This window comes from Austrofundulus limnaeus, unplaced genomic scaffold (genome assembly GCF_001266775.1).
Source record: "Austrofundulus limnaeus strain Quisiro unplaced genomic scaffold, Austrofundulus_limnaeus-1.0 Scaffold73, whole genome shotgun sequence".
NCBI lineage: Eukaryota > Metazoa > Chordata > Actinopteri > Cyprinodontiformes > Rivulidae > Austrofundulus > Austrofundulus limnaeus.
This window is the reverse complement of record NW_013952475.1, coordinates 1759889-1771784: the sequence shown is the minus strand read 5'-3', so window position 1 is coordinate 1771784 and position 11896 is coordinate 1759889. Positions and strand designations below refer to the sequence as shown.

Genomic DNA, 11896 nt, shown 5'->3' with positions numbered 1-11896 from the left:
TCTCTGAATTATCTGGTGAATTAATTATGAATTAATTATCTGATGAACGTGACATGCTCTTGCTCTCTGTAAAAAAAAGCAAAGCCACTTCCTCGTCCGACATTAAACAGAGCCCGACAGAGGAGGGAGGGGCGGGGAGGCTCTCGCTGTGCAGCGCTTCAAGAGCTGACCTGCGTCTGACCTCAAAGTGCACAAGCTTCCAACTTGAAGTGTTGGATGTGATTTTTGAAGCTGAAATCGCGTTCGGTGTGAACGCAGCATCACCTCCACAAAGGTCTGAAGATCAACCAGTGTCCCCTTTGGTTCTGCAGTGAGAGAGGGCTTTTGTCCAGTTAAAATATGTTTGGATTGTTCTGTGTTTTCCAATAAAATAAGATTGGAACATTGAAGGTGTGTTGTGACCTTATAACACCTGACAGTATCCATTACAAAATAAAATTGTAGTGGTTAGAGATTGACTGATACAGGTTTTTATGGCCAATGCCGCTACAGATTATTTTGACCAAAGATTCACGTTAATCTGATGCAGAATGTTTTATAGACTCTGACTCTTCTTCCCGGCCCTGCGGTCGATTCGACGAGGACTCGGTGACGAGCAGCTGTGCTCACCTCAGGAGGATGCTAATCCAGATTTAATCTGCTCATTTCATCAAACACGGCATGATGCTTCCTGTCTGACCTGATTAGCTCCACGGGCTCTTACACAAATGAATGACGGGACTTTTAATTTCCGCGCGACGAGCCWTCAGTCATCGGCTCTCATTAAGATGAGAATATGATAGGAGGGAAATCCTGATAAAAAAGCTGCTTTATTATGATCCTAATTATCATTTACCTTAGTTTATTAACTGATTGATGTCAGTACTCCTTTTATTTGTTATGCAGCCAGATAATTGGTTTTATTGGGTTTCATTATGTGCTGTCATGGTTCTGTTCATGTCRGCTGTTCTGAGGAGAATTTTAGCTCCTGACATTTAGATGAAATGTTTTACTCTCCTGTCGCCGTTCTATAAAGGCTAAGTCACTGACTGATGATTTCAGGTCAGGAAATTTAATAAAAAGGTATAAAGTTTGTTCAGACTGAGAAATCTTCTGCTTGTGTTTGATATTTGTTACCTGGAAATCCTACACAGATTCATCTAAACAGGTAAAAAAAAAAAAAAACAAGTTATATTTGATATTTTTTGACCAGTGTCCACTGTTAAATCAGTTTTGTACACGAAATAAAACTCCTGCAAACATTGTGATGTATTTATTGTTTCCGTGGCTGCAGCTGRCCTCAACCTGAACCTCACCATCTAAATCTGCCTTCTTGGAAYCACTGGTTTTTGTTTATTGTCTATTGTGGGTTCAACAATCTGTGCAGGAAGAATAGTGGCCATTGTTCGAATGCAAATGTTCCTTATACTTCCCAATAAATCCAGCTGGGACAGTTCTTCATATAGCCAGTGTTGACCTWTATAAGAGGGGTTTTTAGTCGCTAAGACAAAGACCAGAGTCCCCCTCCCGGTTGCACATTATCTTCATTAATGTTGGTTGTAATTGACTTCAGAGTAAACGGCTCATTGCGCAACGTTAACGTTGTTCAAACTCTATTAGCTGAGTAATGATGCAAGAAGAGCCTCTGTGGTCCTTCAGAGTCCTGGGAGCATCGTTGTCCTCTCAGCAAACGTCGGTCTTCAAAGAGAACAGAAGCACTAATTGGACCGCTGCAGGTTCAAACGAAAACAAAACATTTCTTTACACCAATGAGATGTTTTACATCCGGARGGCTTCAGTGACCTGGAGGAGAAAACAAAACTGATATTCTCTGTTTGGCTTTTTGGTTTAATTTATGCGATCTAAATTATGTGTCAAACTAAAGGCCTGCYGGCCAAATCTGGCCCTCGTTAGCATTTTYTTTGGCTCCAAAGGTAATTTTTAAAATGTAAAATAGCTTCATTGTTTCTGTTTTTGTCACTGTATTTAGTGAACTTTTTCCATGGCAGTAATTGACTTAACTGATCTTTTTCTGTATTCTCTTTTTATTTTAAAGTCAAAACATTCGATTTTTAGTAAGTTGTTTTCAACTGATTTGCTGGATTGTGACATATGTCACAGCACAAGATATTATTGCCTTTTTAAAATGTAACCTTTGTTTTTCTTTCTCCATTAGATTATGTATGTAACATTCAAAACCACAGTATTTTTTTGAATAAATATTTACACAGATTGGACCTTGGCTTGTTATAAAACATCACCTTGAATTTTATTTTTGTTTTCCTTGTTAATTCTTGTTATCAGAAGCAAACTATGATTTATGAAGAATATTTACTTAAAGTTCTTAATGAACAAGGAAAAATGTAGTTTTGTTACAAAAAAAAGGTTTAACGATCAAAGTTTAGCATGAATAACAAGTAGATGTGATCATTAGGACTGCAAGCAGCACTGAACTGTAAAATAGGTCCAAATTTATTGGGATGTTCTGTTTGGGAACAGAAACACTTCAGAAAATGAAAGGCTAAAAAAAACTGAGGATGTTTTATCTGGGTTTAAAAATGTTGTTTAATGTGGGATAAAATCATCAGGAGCTGTGTGCTGATTGGTTCTTTCTCCTTCTTTGTGTTTCAAAGGGAGCAGCCCATCTTCAGCTCCAGAGCTCATGTCTTCCAGATCGACCCGGCCACCAAACGAAACTGGCTGCCCGCCAGCAAACACGCCGTCACCGTGTCCTTCTTCTATGACGCCAGCCGCAGCGTCTATCGTGTCATCAGTGTGGGRGGGACTAAGGTGGGAACAGCATACTTGCATAGATAATTTACATTTTCTGAGAAAAGGCAGCATTAATTGATTTATGCTAAAAGATTTTTGAAGAAAAAGAAAAAAATGTTCATAAATTATGCAGTTTGTTGTACAATAGCCAAAACAAAAAGCTGAAATTGGCAGAAAAGTAGGTGAAAACTAGCAGACGGAATCAGAAAGTGCACGTTTGCTAAATTAAGCTGCTGAAAGAATTAGCTAAAATGTTCACAAACAGGTGAATTTAGCTGAAAAAAGCTGCAAATAGCAGAAAACTAAAAGAAGTGTAAGAAGATTAGCAGAAAGAGGCTAATAAGAGCAGGATAGCTGAAAAAAGCAGAAAAAATATTAGCCAAAAATTGGCTAAAATTAGCACAAAAGGGTTTAAAAAATAAAATAAAATAAAATAAAAAGCAGAACCAGAACAAAAGTTGTAAAGTGCAGGAAAATGTTAACAGTTTTGAAGGACTTTAAGGATGTTAAACACAGCTTCATTCATTTTCTATGAGAACAAAAGTGGGCAAAAAAAAAGCTAAATGTCTCAAAATGCATAAATATCTGAAACATCAAAAGTCATYGCCYAAATGTCCTGAAGAAGCTGAATGTTAAATAGGAATTGCTGAAATAGCACAAAAGTTATGGAACGAGTTACTTTACCGTGTGGAAGAAAAACGGTTCATCTCATAGTGTGAGTGTTTAATAGTATTCACACAGTAAACATTACTTTGTGTTTTTTTCCTCACTTGTTCTATTAGAGCTTATTTAGCTCATGTCTGGGGATTCCTCAAAAACATGAAKTGCAGAATATTTCTGCCACGTTGTCAGTAGTGAAGCTGAATCCACCGCGATGCTGAGGCTCTGGGGAGCTGTGCGTCGAACATCAGTAGGAAGTAAAACTTGTCGAAAAAACAGTCATTTGGGCCAATTTCTCCCCCTGAGATTAAAAGCTTTTGGATGTGGAACTAAAGGATTAATTTTGGCAACAAATCCTCACAACTTATTTTGACAAAAAAACATACAAAAAACAAAGACTAGTTATTTTTTTCTTTTCGGTACTTTTCTAGAACAAGTCTCCTTTGTGAATATTTACCCATAAATGACCTAAATTCTATGAAGCCCACACTATAAATGTGACTTATGGTATTAAATATGCTGCAGTTTTATTATTGGGATGCTCTTTTGTGTTCATAAACTAACCATAAAACTCTTTTATTGGCTCTTTTAWTGTGATGAGCTGCTGCACAGGAACAGCTCACCTGCTAGGAATCAAAATATTTGTTTTTTTGTGACATTTCATTACAAAAAAAAAAACTTTAACATCGATATTTAATTGCTTTTTTATCTCTGTATTTTCCAAGCTTTTGCATCAAAAAACACTTTATTTTTCTTTTTTTTATCACTCGTGTCTCCTGTGGAGCCAGGCCATCATCAACAGCACCATCACTCCAAACATGACTTTCACCAAAACTTCGCAGAAGTTTGGTCAGTGGGCCGACAGCCGGGCCAACACCGTCTACGGCCTGGGCTTCTCCACGGAGCAGCAGCTGCAGCAGGTAAATCTTAAATCTGCTCCACGTGTTGCAGCTTCTTCTACATTCAAACCGGGAAGTCTGTTTCTTTTCTCAAACGTGTGCAGAATACACGGACGACTTGACCTTTTCTCTTTGCAAAAATGTGGATTTCGCAATTTTGTTTAGTGGCATTCATTTATATACAGGATTTGACCTTTTAGGTTTTTTCCCTTTCTTCTCGCACCAGAGCTTATTGTAGATGYTAAAAGAAAGCGGTTGAATATTTCACGCTGCAGCAATAATCTCATCCAGGATCTATGTTGTTTCAGTGGGATGGAGCTGAATGATGAGACTGAATATTGCTAAAAGGTGCAGAAAAGGATGCTGGTTGGTCGGAGTTTGATTTTTCGTTCCTCCTCTCTCCTTTCACCTGCAGTTTGCGGAGAAGTTCAGGGAGGTGAAGGAGGCGGCTCGGCTCGCCAGGGAGAAATCCCAGGAGAGGTTTGAACTGGCCAACCCGGCGCTTAACATCGCAGCTCCTCAGGTGCAGTAGCTTTTGATTTACTAAAACTCTAAGAAAACAAGATTTCCGACAGTTTCATTCGTCTGAGCACCTCAGATTTAAATCAACTCTAAAGTTTAAAATTCAAAGTTAATACGTGATGTGAAACAAATTAAAAAATGRCACCTTTTTGTGCAACCTATCATCCCGGAGAAGTTCCACAACAAAATGAAAGTTTTACCTTTTAGCATCGAGAAGCAACTCGTCAAAATAACTCCTAATTTACACTAGATGCTGTTCCGCTCCTCTCCGCTCTGATCTCCACAGCAAATATGCAAACATTATAAACAATGAGAGTATTTACTCTGAAGCGAACATCAGTCTGCCAAAATTAGATTCAATCCTATTTTTGCCAGACTCCAAAGCTGTGACAGAGTCAATCTTCAAAGACTGACAGGAAAAGGAACGAGCACAACATCCGTATTTTCAAAATAATTCGCAATAGGCAGATTGAGTCGAAATCTCAACTATATTGATAAATATATGGAAATATTTATWAAAAATGCTGTCAGAATCTATTGTTCTGTCTAGGAAGCAGATGGCAACACGTAGCGTGCACCATATACKTGTGGATTTTATTTTGAAATCAGATGTTTCAAAAATACAGTGTTGTGGAAATCTCAATTTAACAAAGACAGAAACAGGTGATCACACAATAAAGTCAATTCGTAGAATGGTCGTCTTGAGTTTTGTTGCAGCTGCAAGGAACAAAAATTTAACGCAGGTCTGAAAACAGTCCTGCGTCAAACTAGTTGTGCAAAGAATCAAAGTTTGAAACCTCCTTCTATACTTGATATCTGTATGTTTACATAAAATGACAACAGAGAACGTTCTGACAAATTGTCCCTGTAGGGGTGACTATCTACCRCCATACCTTATCCTGATGGTAAAACACATTATCTTAGAAGATAAATAATGCAAAACAATGGCATCATACAAACTGGGTGACATTTGGGTCAGCAACACAGGTCAGGGAAACGTGAAAAGGAAGATAAGTTATTTTTTCCATGACAATAGCAATGCAGTTTCAGCTGTGTTTGGAGTCTGTCTTCCGAGAATGAATTATTTTGCTCTGACTTCCACATTTATCTCTGGATTTATTGTGCAATCTCACATCTTGGACCTCCTCTGTGCTTTGCACCGGAGCGAACTCTGTATGATTTTGGGTGCAAACAAACTGCTGCGCACTGCACACCGGAGCAGAGCAGAACCATTAGGGGTTAAAGGGATCCCTGATTATTTGMAACATTAAACTTTGTTTGATAAACATTTATTTTAACTGTAAAATAAAGACTGTAAAAATACTGTAGCCTGTTTAGTTTTGTAAATTTTTAAAAATATATTTTAACACGGACTGAGCCATTTTATTTACACACAAAGCATTCTGGGTAAATGATGACATGTATAGGTCCTCAGTGTGAGCGAGCTATATCCACCCTGAAGGTTAATCTTGGGCAATATCTGATGATCGACTCTTTTAAATGAAACCAGAGAGCGTTGACAGAGAGGAGAAGGTAGAAATGACTCAGCCTGTAACTGAAAATATGGATGGAGGACAACAGAGCTGCTTCATGGAAGAAGAACCTCAGCTTAGCCTGTTAGCCTTTAGTGTTAGCACTGACGCTACATTGCCTTATATGTATTAGCTCAGCACTAGCGCTACAAACAAGCTGAACTGAGATACTTCATCCACATTTTCAGTTACAGGCTGAGTCATTTCTACCGATTCGATACTTTAGTCTCACGGTTCGATATTTTTTCGATACAAAAAAGAGAAATTTCCATGCCCCTTTTAACTTGTAATTTATTTATGTTAATTATGAACATTTGTTTAACCTCAAAAGTACAGTTTTTAAATTAAATGTTGCTGAAACAGCAAGTTTCTCAGTGGACCTGCGCTCAAAAATGCAGCCTAGGTAGAGTAGTGGAACACAGATCCACTGATCCTTTAACACAGAGCATCTTCAGAAGACAAGTTGATAAAGTAAATTTTTAAAATCTGTATTGTTATATACAGCACTGTTCGGTACGGTTCGATACGGGTACATGTATTGTTGCACCCCTAATGAGTGCAGCTCTAATTACAATGTATTGTAAAGACCATTACTGTTCACATATGTAATAAAATTAAGTGGAAACATCGTCTGAAAATGAACACTATTTTGCCTTGGTGTGGTTTTGGATAAGGAAGAACAASCAGTTGCACGGTACTAAAACACGGTGGTCTCTGCAGCCTCAGGGTTCTTGTGACAGCAGAGTAATAATATCCAGAGCCTTTTGTGTCTATTTTAAACGTGTTTAAATTCACGACAGATTAGTTGGATCTCCATCAGTGTGTCCCATTATTCTCCCGTTGGGTGACTCCATTAAAAGATGTCATGCATTACAAATGCAGTGTTAAAGGTGTGCAGAGGGTCAGAGTGACTGTGGGTCCCGGTATGCAGAGGAAGGAGAATAAATAAAGGGAGCTCGGAGGAGGGAGCTGAATCATCTATAATTGAGAAGAATCTGGCTGCTGCTGCTGCACGGACAATGGGCAGCTTTCAGTGTCGGCGGGTTCGTGGTGAACTTGTTCAGGTGAAGAAGTGAAAGTTTGATTTGGGAGGCAAACTTCTTAAAAAAAACGGATATTATTACAGCACATAAAGTACAAACATGTTTGGAAGGTTTTAGTTGTGCAAATCTGGATAAAACAGGAGCCCATATGAAAATGGATAAAACTGTKGTCCTGGTGTATTAATCACGTCTGCAGCGCGTTTTCAGAACCAGGGTGAAGTGCCTGCTTAAGTTTTTGTGTTTGTGCACCGGGGGTGTTAAGTCTGAACAAAGAGCCACTCAGCAGGTCTGGGAGATTGCAGAGTCACGCTGCCAGCAGCGACCTCGTCTCTGAGACGCTCCGATAAGAGCTGATGGTGCGTCTCGCCTATTTATTAGTTTTTTCACGAGGCTGTGAGAAAACACTCCTGGATATAATAACACGGCGCATCAACAGCGATAAGGTCAACAGCACGAGGAGGCCGGAGCCGAAATAGAGCCGTATTTTATCACAGCYGTGACTTTTATTGGCCACTCTTTTGTAAATATTGTTTTCGACCAAACCCTGGACTTTTCTTTCCTTTTTATTTTCTCTCAGGGTGTTGAAGCTGAAATGAGCTGAAAGAAGACATAAGATTAGAAGGTCAAAGGTTACCCTAGCTTGTGAGGTTTTATCACACGATGTATGATTTTACAGAGAACCACTTTAACGACTTGAATAATGAATTAGAGGAGACTTCTGAGTGTATTTGCTGCAGGGTCCATTAATATTGGTAATGGGTAAAACTGTCAGAAGCGAGGAAAGATTGAACGTTTATTAACAACAAATAGTGCCACAATTGATTCATTTTAACTTTGTTTCTTTTATCCAGGATTTAAAATATTAAACCAATGAAGCAATAATCTTTTTCCTTTCAGACACACTGAATATCCCAGCAAAATATTCCTCTCAGGCCTCAGTCAACGTATGAAACTTTTCTTATTCGAGCAAAATTTGTGCAATGAAAACAAGGAAAGGAGTGAAAACTTAGACATTTTGTGTTTGATTTCAACTAAACACAAAAACGTCACGTTCTTCGTCTCATTGCTATGGCTGAGCACCGCTAACAAGCAATTACTGGGCTCTACGTGGTTTTTCCTGCATAGAAACAGCTTTTAAACATGTCCTCTTATAAACACTGAAGAGAAATACGCCTTCGTCTGAGTAAATGTAAAATAAATAATACAGAAATACTATTAAAGTGAAGGTAAGAGTTTTTACTCACTAGTGAGTTGTGGTGAGTAGCTGCCATCTTGAGTTCTGAACTGTCCCACTCTCCAACAGGGATTTCCCATTGTACGGGTGTTCCAGTTTAAATTTGCAACTTTTAAGCGGGAAATTCCCACTTCCCAGCAAAAGTAGCCATCGAAAATGCAGCAAAATGGAGATTTTAAACAGTGAATCTCGCCGGCTGCTGGCTACTGGTTACGGCTACTTTTGAACCCCCTGAACCTCCACCTAGAGGTGAGATGTCATCATTTTGTGGGTAAAACTTCCAGAGGGCCACATAGTGCTGCACACTTACCCAAATGTGATAAAATTTTAATTTTCAATATGTTTCTATATACATATGTGTTTTTATTAAACCAACATACAGTGCAGTAACCTATTTCATGCTCAAATGCATGTATCACAGTTGCACCTTTGTTAAATAAATATAAAAATAAAATGTTTGACACAAACAAAAAAACATTTACTTTAGCGAGCTGAAGTGCAACAGCATAAAACACCTTGAGTTCAGACTCCTGCGTGGTTCTGGTTCTGGTAAGATGTTGTTTATGTATTTGTGACTTCAGTGAATTTCTCATATTTAGCTTTGTGCAACGTGTTGTCGTGACGACTTATATGAAAATCCTTCATGGCCGACAGCAACTCTGAACAGACTAAATATATAGGTTTGCCTTGAAATTCTGTGAAARGTGGTTTTATCTGTCCAGGTTTCTTCCTCGGCTCTTAAATGTTTCTTCCTCGCTGGTAGAGATGATGTATGTGCAAGGTGTTGTCCGCAATGGAGGCGCCCTCTAACAGCAAACATTGCCATTGCAATGAATTCAGTGCCACTGAGACACTTTTATACTTTTTCGWAATTTTCAAAAATTAATCTAAGAACTACTTTGAGTGCTTTTTTTAAGTAAAGAAAATATTTATTTTTTTGGGTGGTGGACCTTATTGGTAGGCTGTATGGAAGTCACTGGCCCACGGGCCTCCAGTTGCCCATCCCTGAGGTAGTTATTGTCTTTTCTCAGCAATGCCATTTTTTAAAATTAGGAAAAAAGAGATGCTTTTTTTGCAGAGCACAACAATTATTAATTTTATTCCTAGCTGTTTCATTTTTGAATGGAACGGCCTTTTATCACTCCAGAATATTTGGAAGCTGTGAAAACTTGTTTATTGCATGAAGAAGGGTGGCTACAAAAARGCTGACATTTTAAAAATTTAGCAAACAGAAAGTTAAGACGATAAAATRGGTGTGATTTATCAGGACATGCAAAGAAAAACAAGAAAAAGAACACAACTAATCTTGATCCTAAAGTTCGTTTTCCTCCGTCGCTCTGCTGATATTTCTTTTCTGAGCCGCTTGACMTGTGTGAAATGGATTTCTTGCCTCTGCACGTTTTCACGCAGACGTGCAAGACTTGCTGCAGGATGTTGCTTCACCTACAGCACAGTCAGAACCAGAACAAAACCAAACCGAAAAGCAATGAAATATTTAAAATTTTATCAACAAAACTGGGTTTTAAAATCACTGCAAATACCACTGTCTGAGCTCACGTGATGTTTCTGAGAAATGATTTTATGGTCAGAGCTCATGACGACGGGGACTTCCTGGGGTGCGGTGCCAAATATTGATGGCTGCTTCCTTTCGAGGTTGTGTGATATTAGTTGGGAGTTTTGTCAAAGCTGTGAAGCTTCTCCAAACAGTTGCAAATATGTGCGAACAGCTGCAAGGATTATTTCCAGCTAACTTGTGCAGAATGAACTGTAGAGGAACCACATGTTTACAAAACAGCTCCGACTGAATTAAGTTGCAGAAAAAACACTCCTGACAGTTATTTTGGTTTATGAAGTCTTTTTTTTTTCTGTTCGCTGCATCGGTAGGTTTGGTGCATGTTGCCATCCGCTGCTCTGTCCGGGTCAGTTAGTGTTCCGGTTCTGCAGAGCCGTGTCTCTGCAGCCTCTGGTCTTTACCGAGCTCACGTCGTGTCTCTGATACGTGAGCGGCAGCAGGGGATCTGCTTGCAGTAAAGCTTTGGCTTTCCGCCGTGTTTACAAGAGCTTAAAGCTGCTGAGATGCAGGAGGAGACGGTGGAGCCTGCGAGCCGAGAACGGAGGAAGACAAACGGCAAACCGCACAGCTCCCGAGTGCAGAGATAATTAGAAACAATTAGATTTACGGAGGCCCGTTATATTTKATAAAACGCTTTGATTTTATATTTTTAATGCTCGTGGCATCAGTTACGGTTACGCATGCGTAAAAGATGGTTAATGAGCTCAATATATGTGAAATGTACTGCTGTATAGAGGTGATGGAAGTCATTGTAAATTACATTAACAATTCAGAATGAATTAGACAAGCTTAATGTTCCAAAATGACAGTATGGATGTCTACACACTGATTAGGTTGATAATGTTAAACCGCTCCAGTGTGGTTTAATGTTTGAAAACCACAGAACTGGACAGGAAATGTAAATAAAGAGTGTAATCTCCACCTTATGACATGAGCCAGCTGTCATCTCCGCTTCTTTTTTCCTCCATACATGATGAAATCTATTCAGAGAGGCCAGAAGGAATAAACACGCATCAATTTTTCAAACCACAGGCTCGGCATTAGAGCCAGAAAGAGTTGAAGCTGCGCGAGTGTTTGAGCGTTTAGTGGGTGGGACAGGTGAAGTCTGCATGGACGCATGCATTAGTAAAACTCGTTTCAGTAAAATAGGAACTGTAAAAAAGATGAGGTTTATAAAGCTGAGGCCCGAGGGGTAAAAATGGACCTGTGCTGAGATAAATAAGTAAACAGTGTGGATGTACTTAAGACAAACAGCGGTGCAGAGTTGAAAGCTGAAAGCTCTCCGGAAAGCTGCTTAATTTTTAACGTATCATGGAGTCCATCGATTTTTACTGCACTGTTTTTTTGTCTTGCTGTTATGGTTGTGAAGGGAATAATTGCATTTCTGAGCAGTAATGTCATCTTTAATTGCTTTTTCGGCGTTCATACTGTTTTCCTCTTTCACTTTTTATTCCAATACATTTTTTTACAACCTCTGTATGCTTTCTGTTTTAGGCTTTCATATATCATATATTTAGTTTTTGTAACTTTTACACTTCAACAAGAAATATTTTTTCTAGAAATAAACTGAAATCTATTCAGTTCCTTCAAGACAGATTGTTCTCTTATGAATCTGCTAAAGCATACAGGTGCTGGTCATAAAATTAGAATATCATGAAAAAGTAGATTTATTTCAGTAATTC

The 11896-nt window shown here is 38.8% G+C and overlaps 1 protein-coding gene across 1 annotated transcript in view; it reads left to right on the top strand.

The window, feature by feature from the left end:
• The window catches only part of LOC106519236 (homer scaffold protein 3), a 58725-nt gene that overhangs the window by 17485 nt on the left and 29344 nt on the right, over positions 1 to 11896 (top strand). Inside the window, exons 3-5 of the mRNA XM_014010809.1 lie at positions 2613 to 2769; positions 4200 to 4331; positions 4726 to 4833. Coding sequence (XP_013866263.1) covers positions 2613 to 2769; positions 4200 to 4331; positions 4726 to 4833 — 397 coding nt within the window. The remainder of the gene's footprint in view (positions 1 to 2612; positions 2770 to 4199; positions 4332 to 4725; positions 4834 to 11896) is intronic.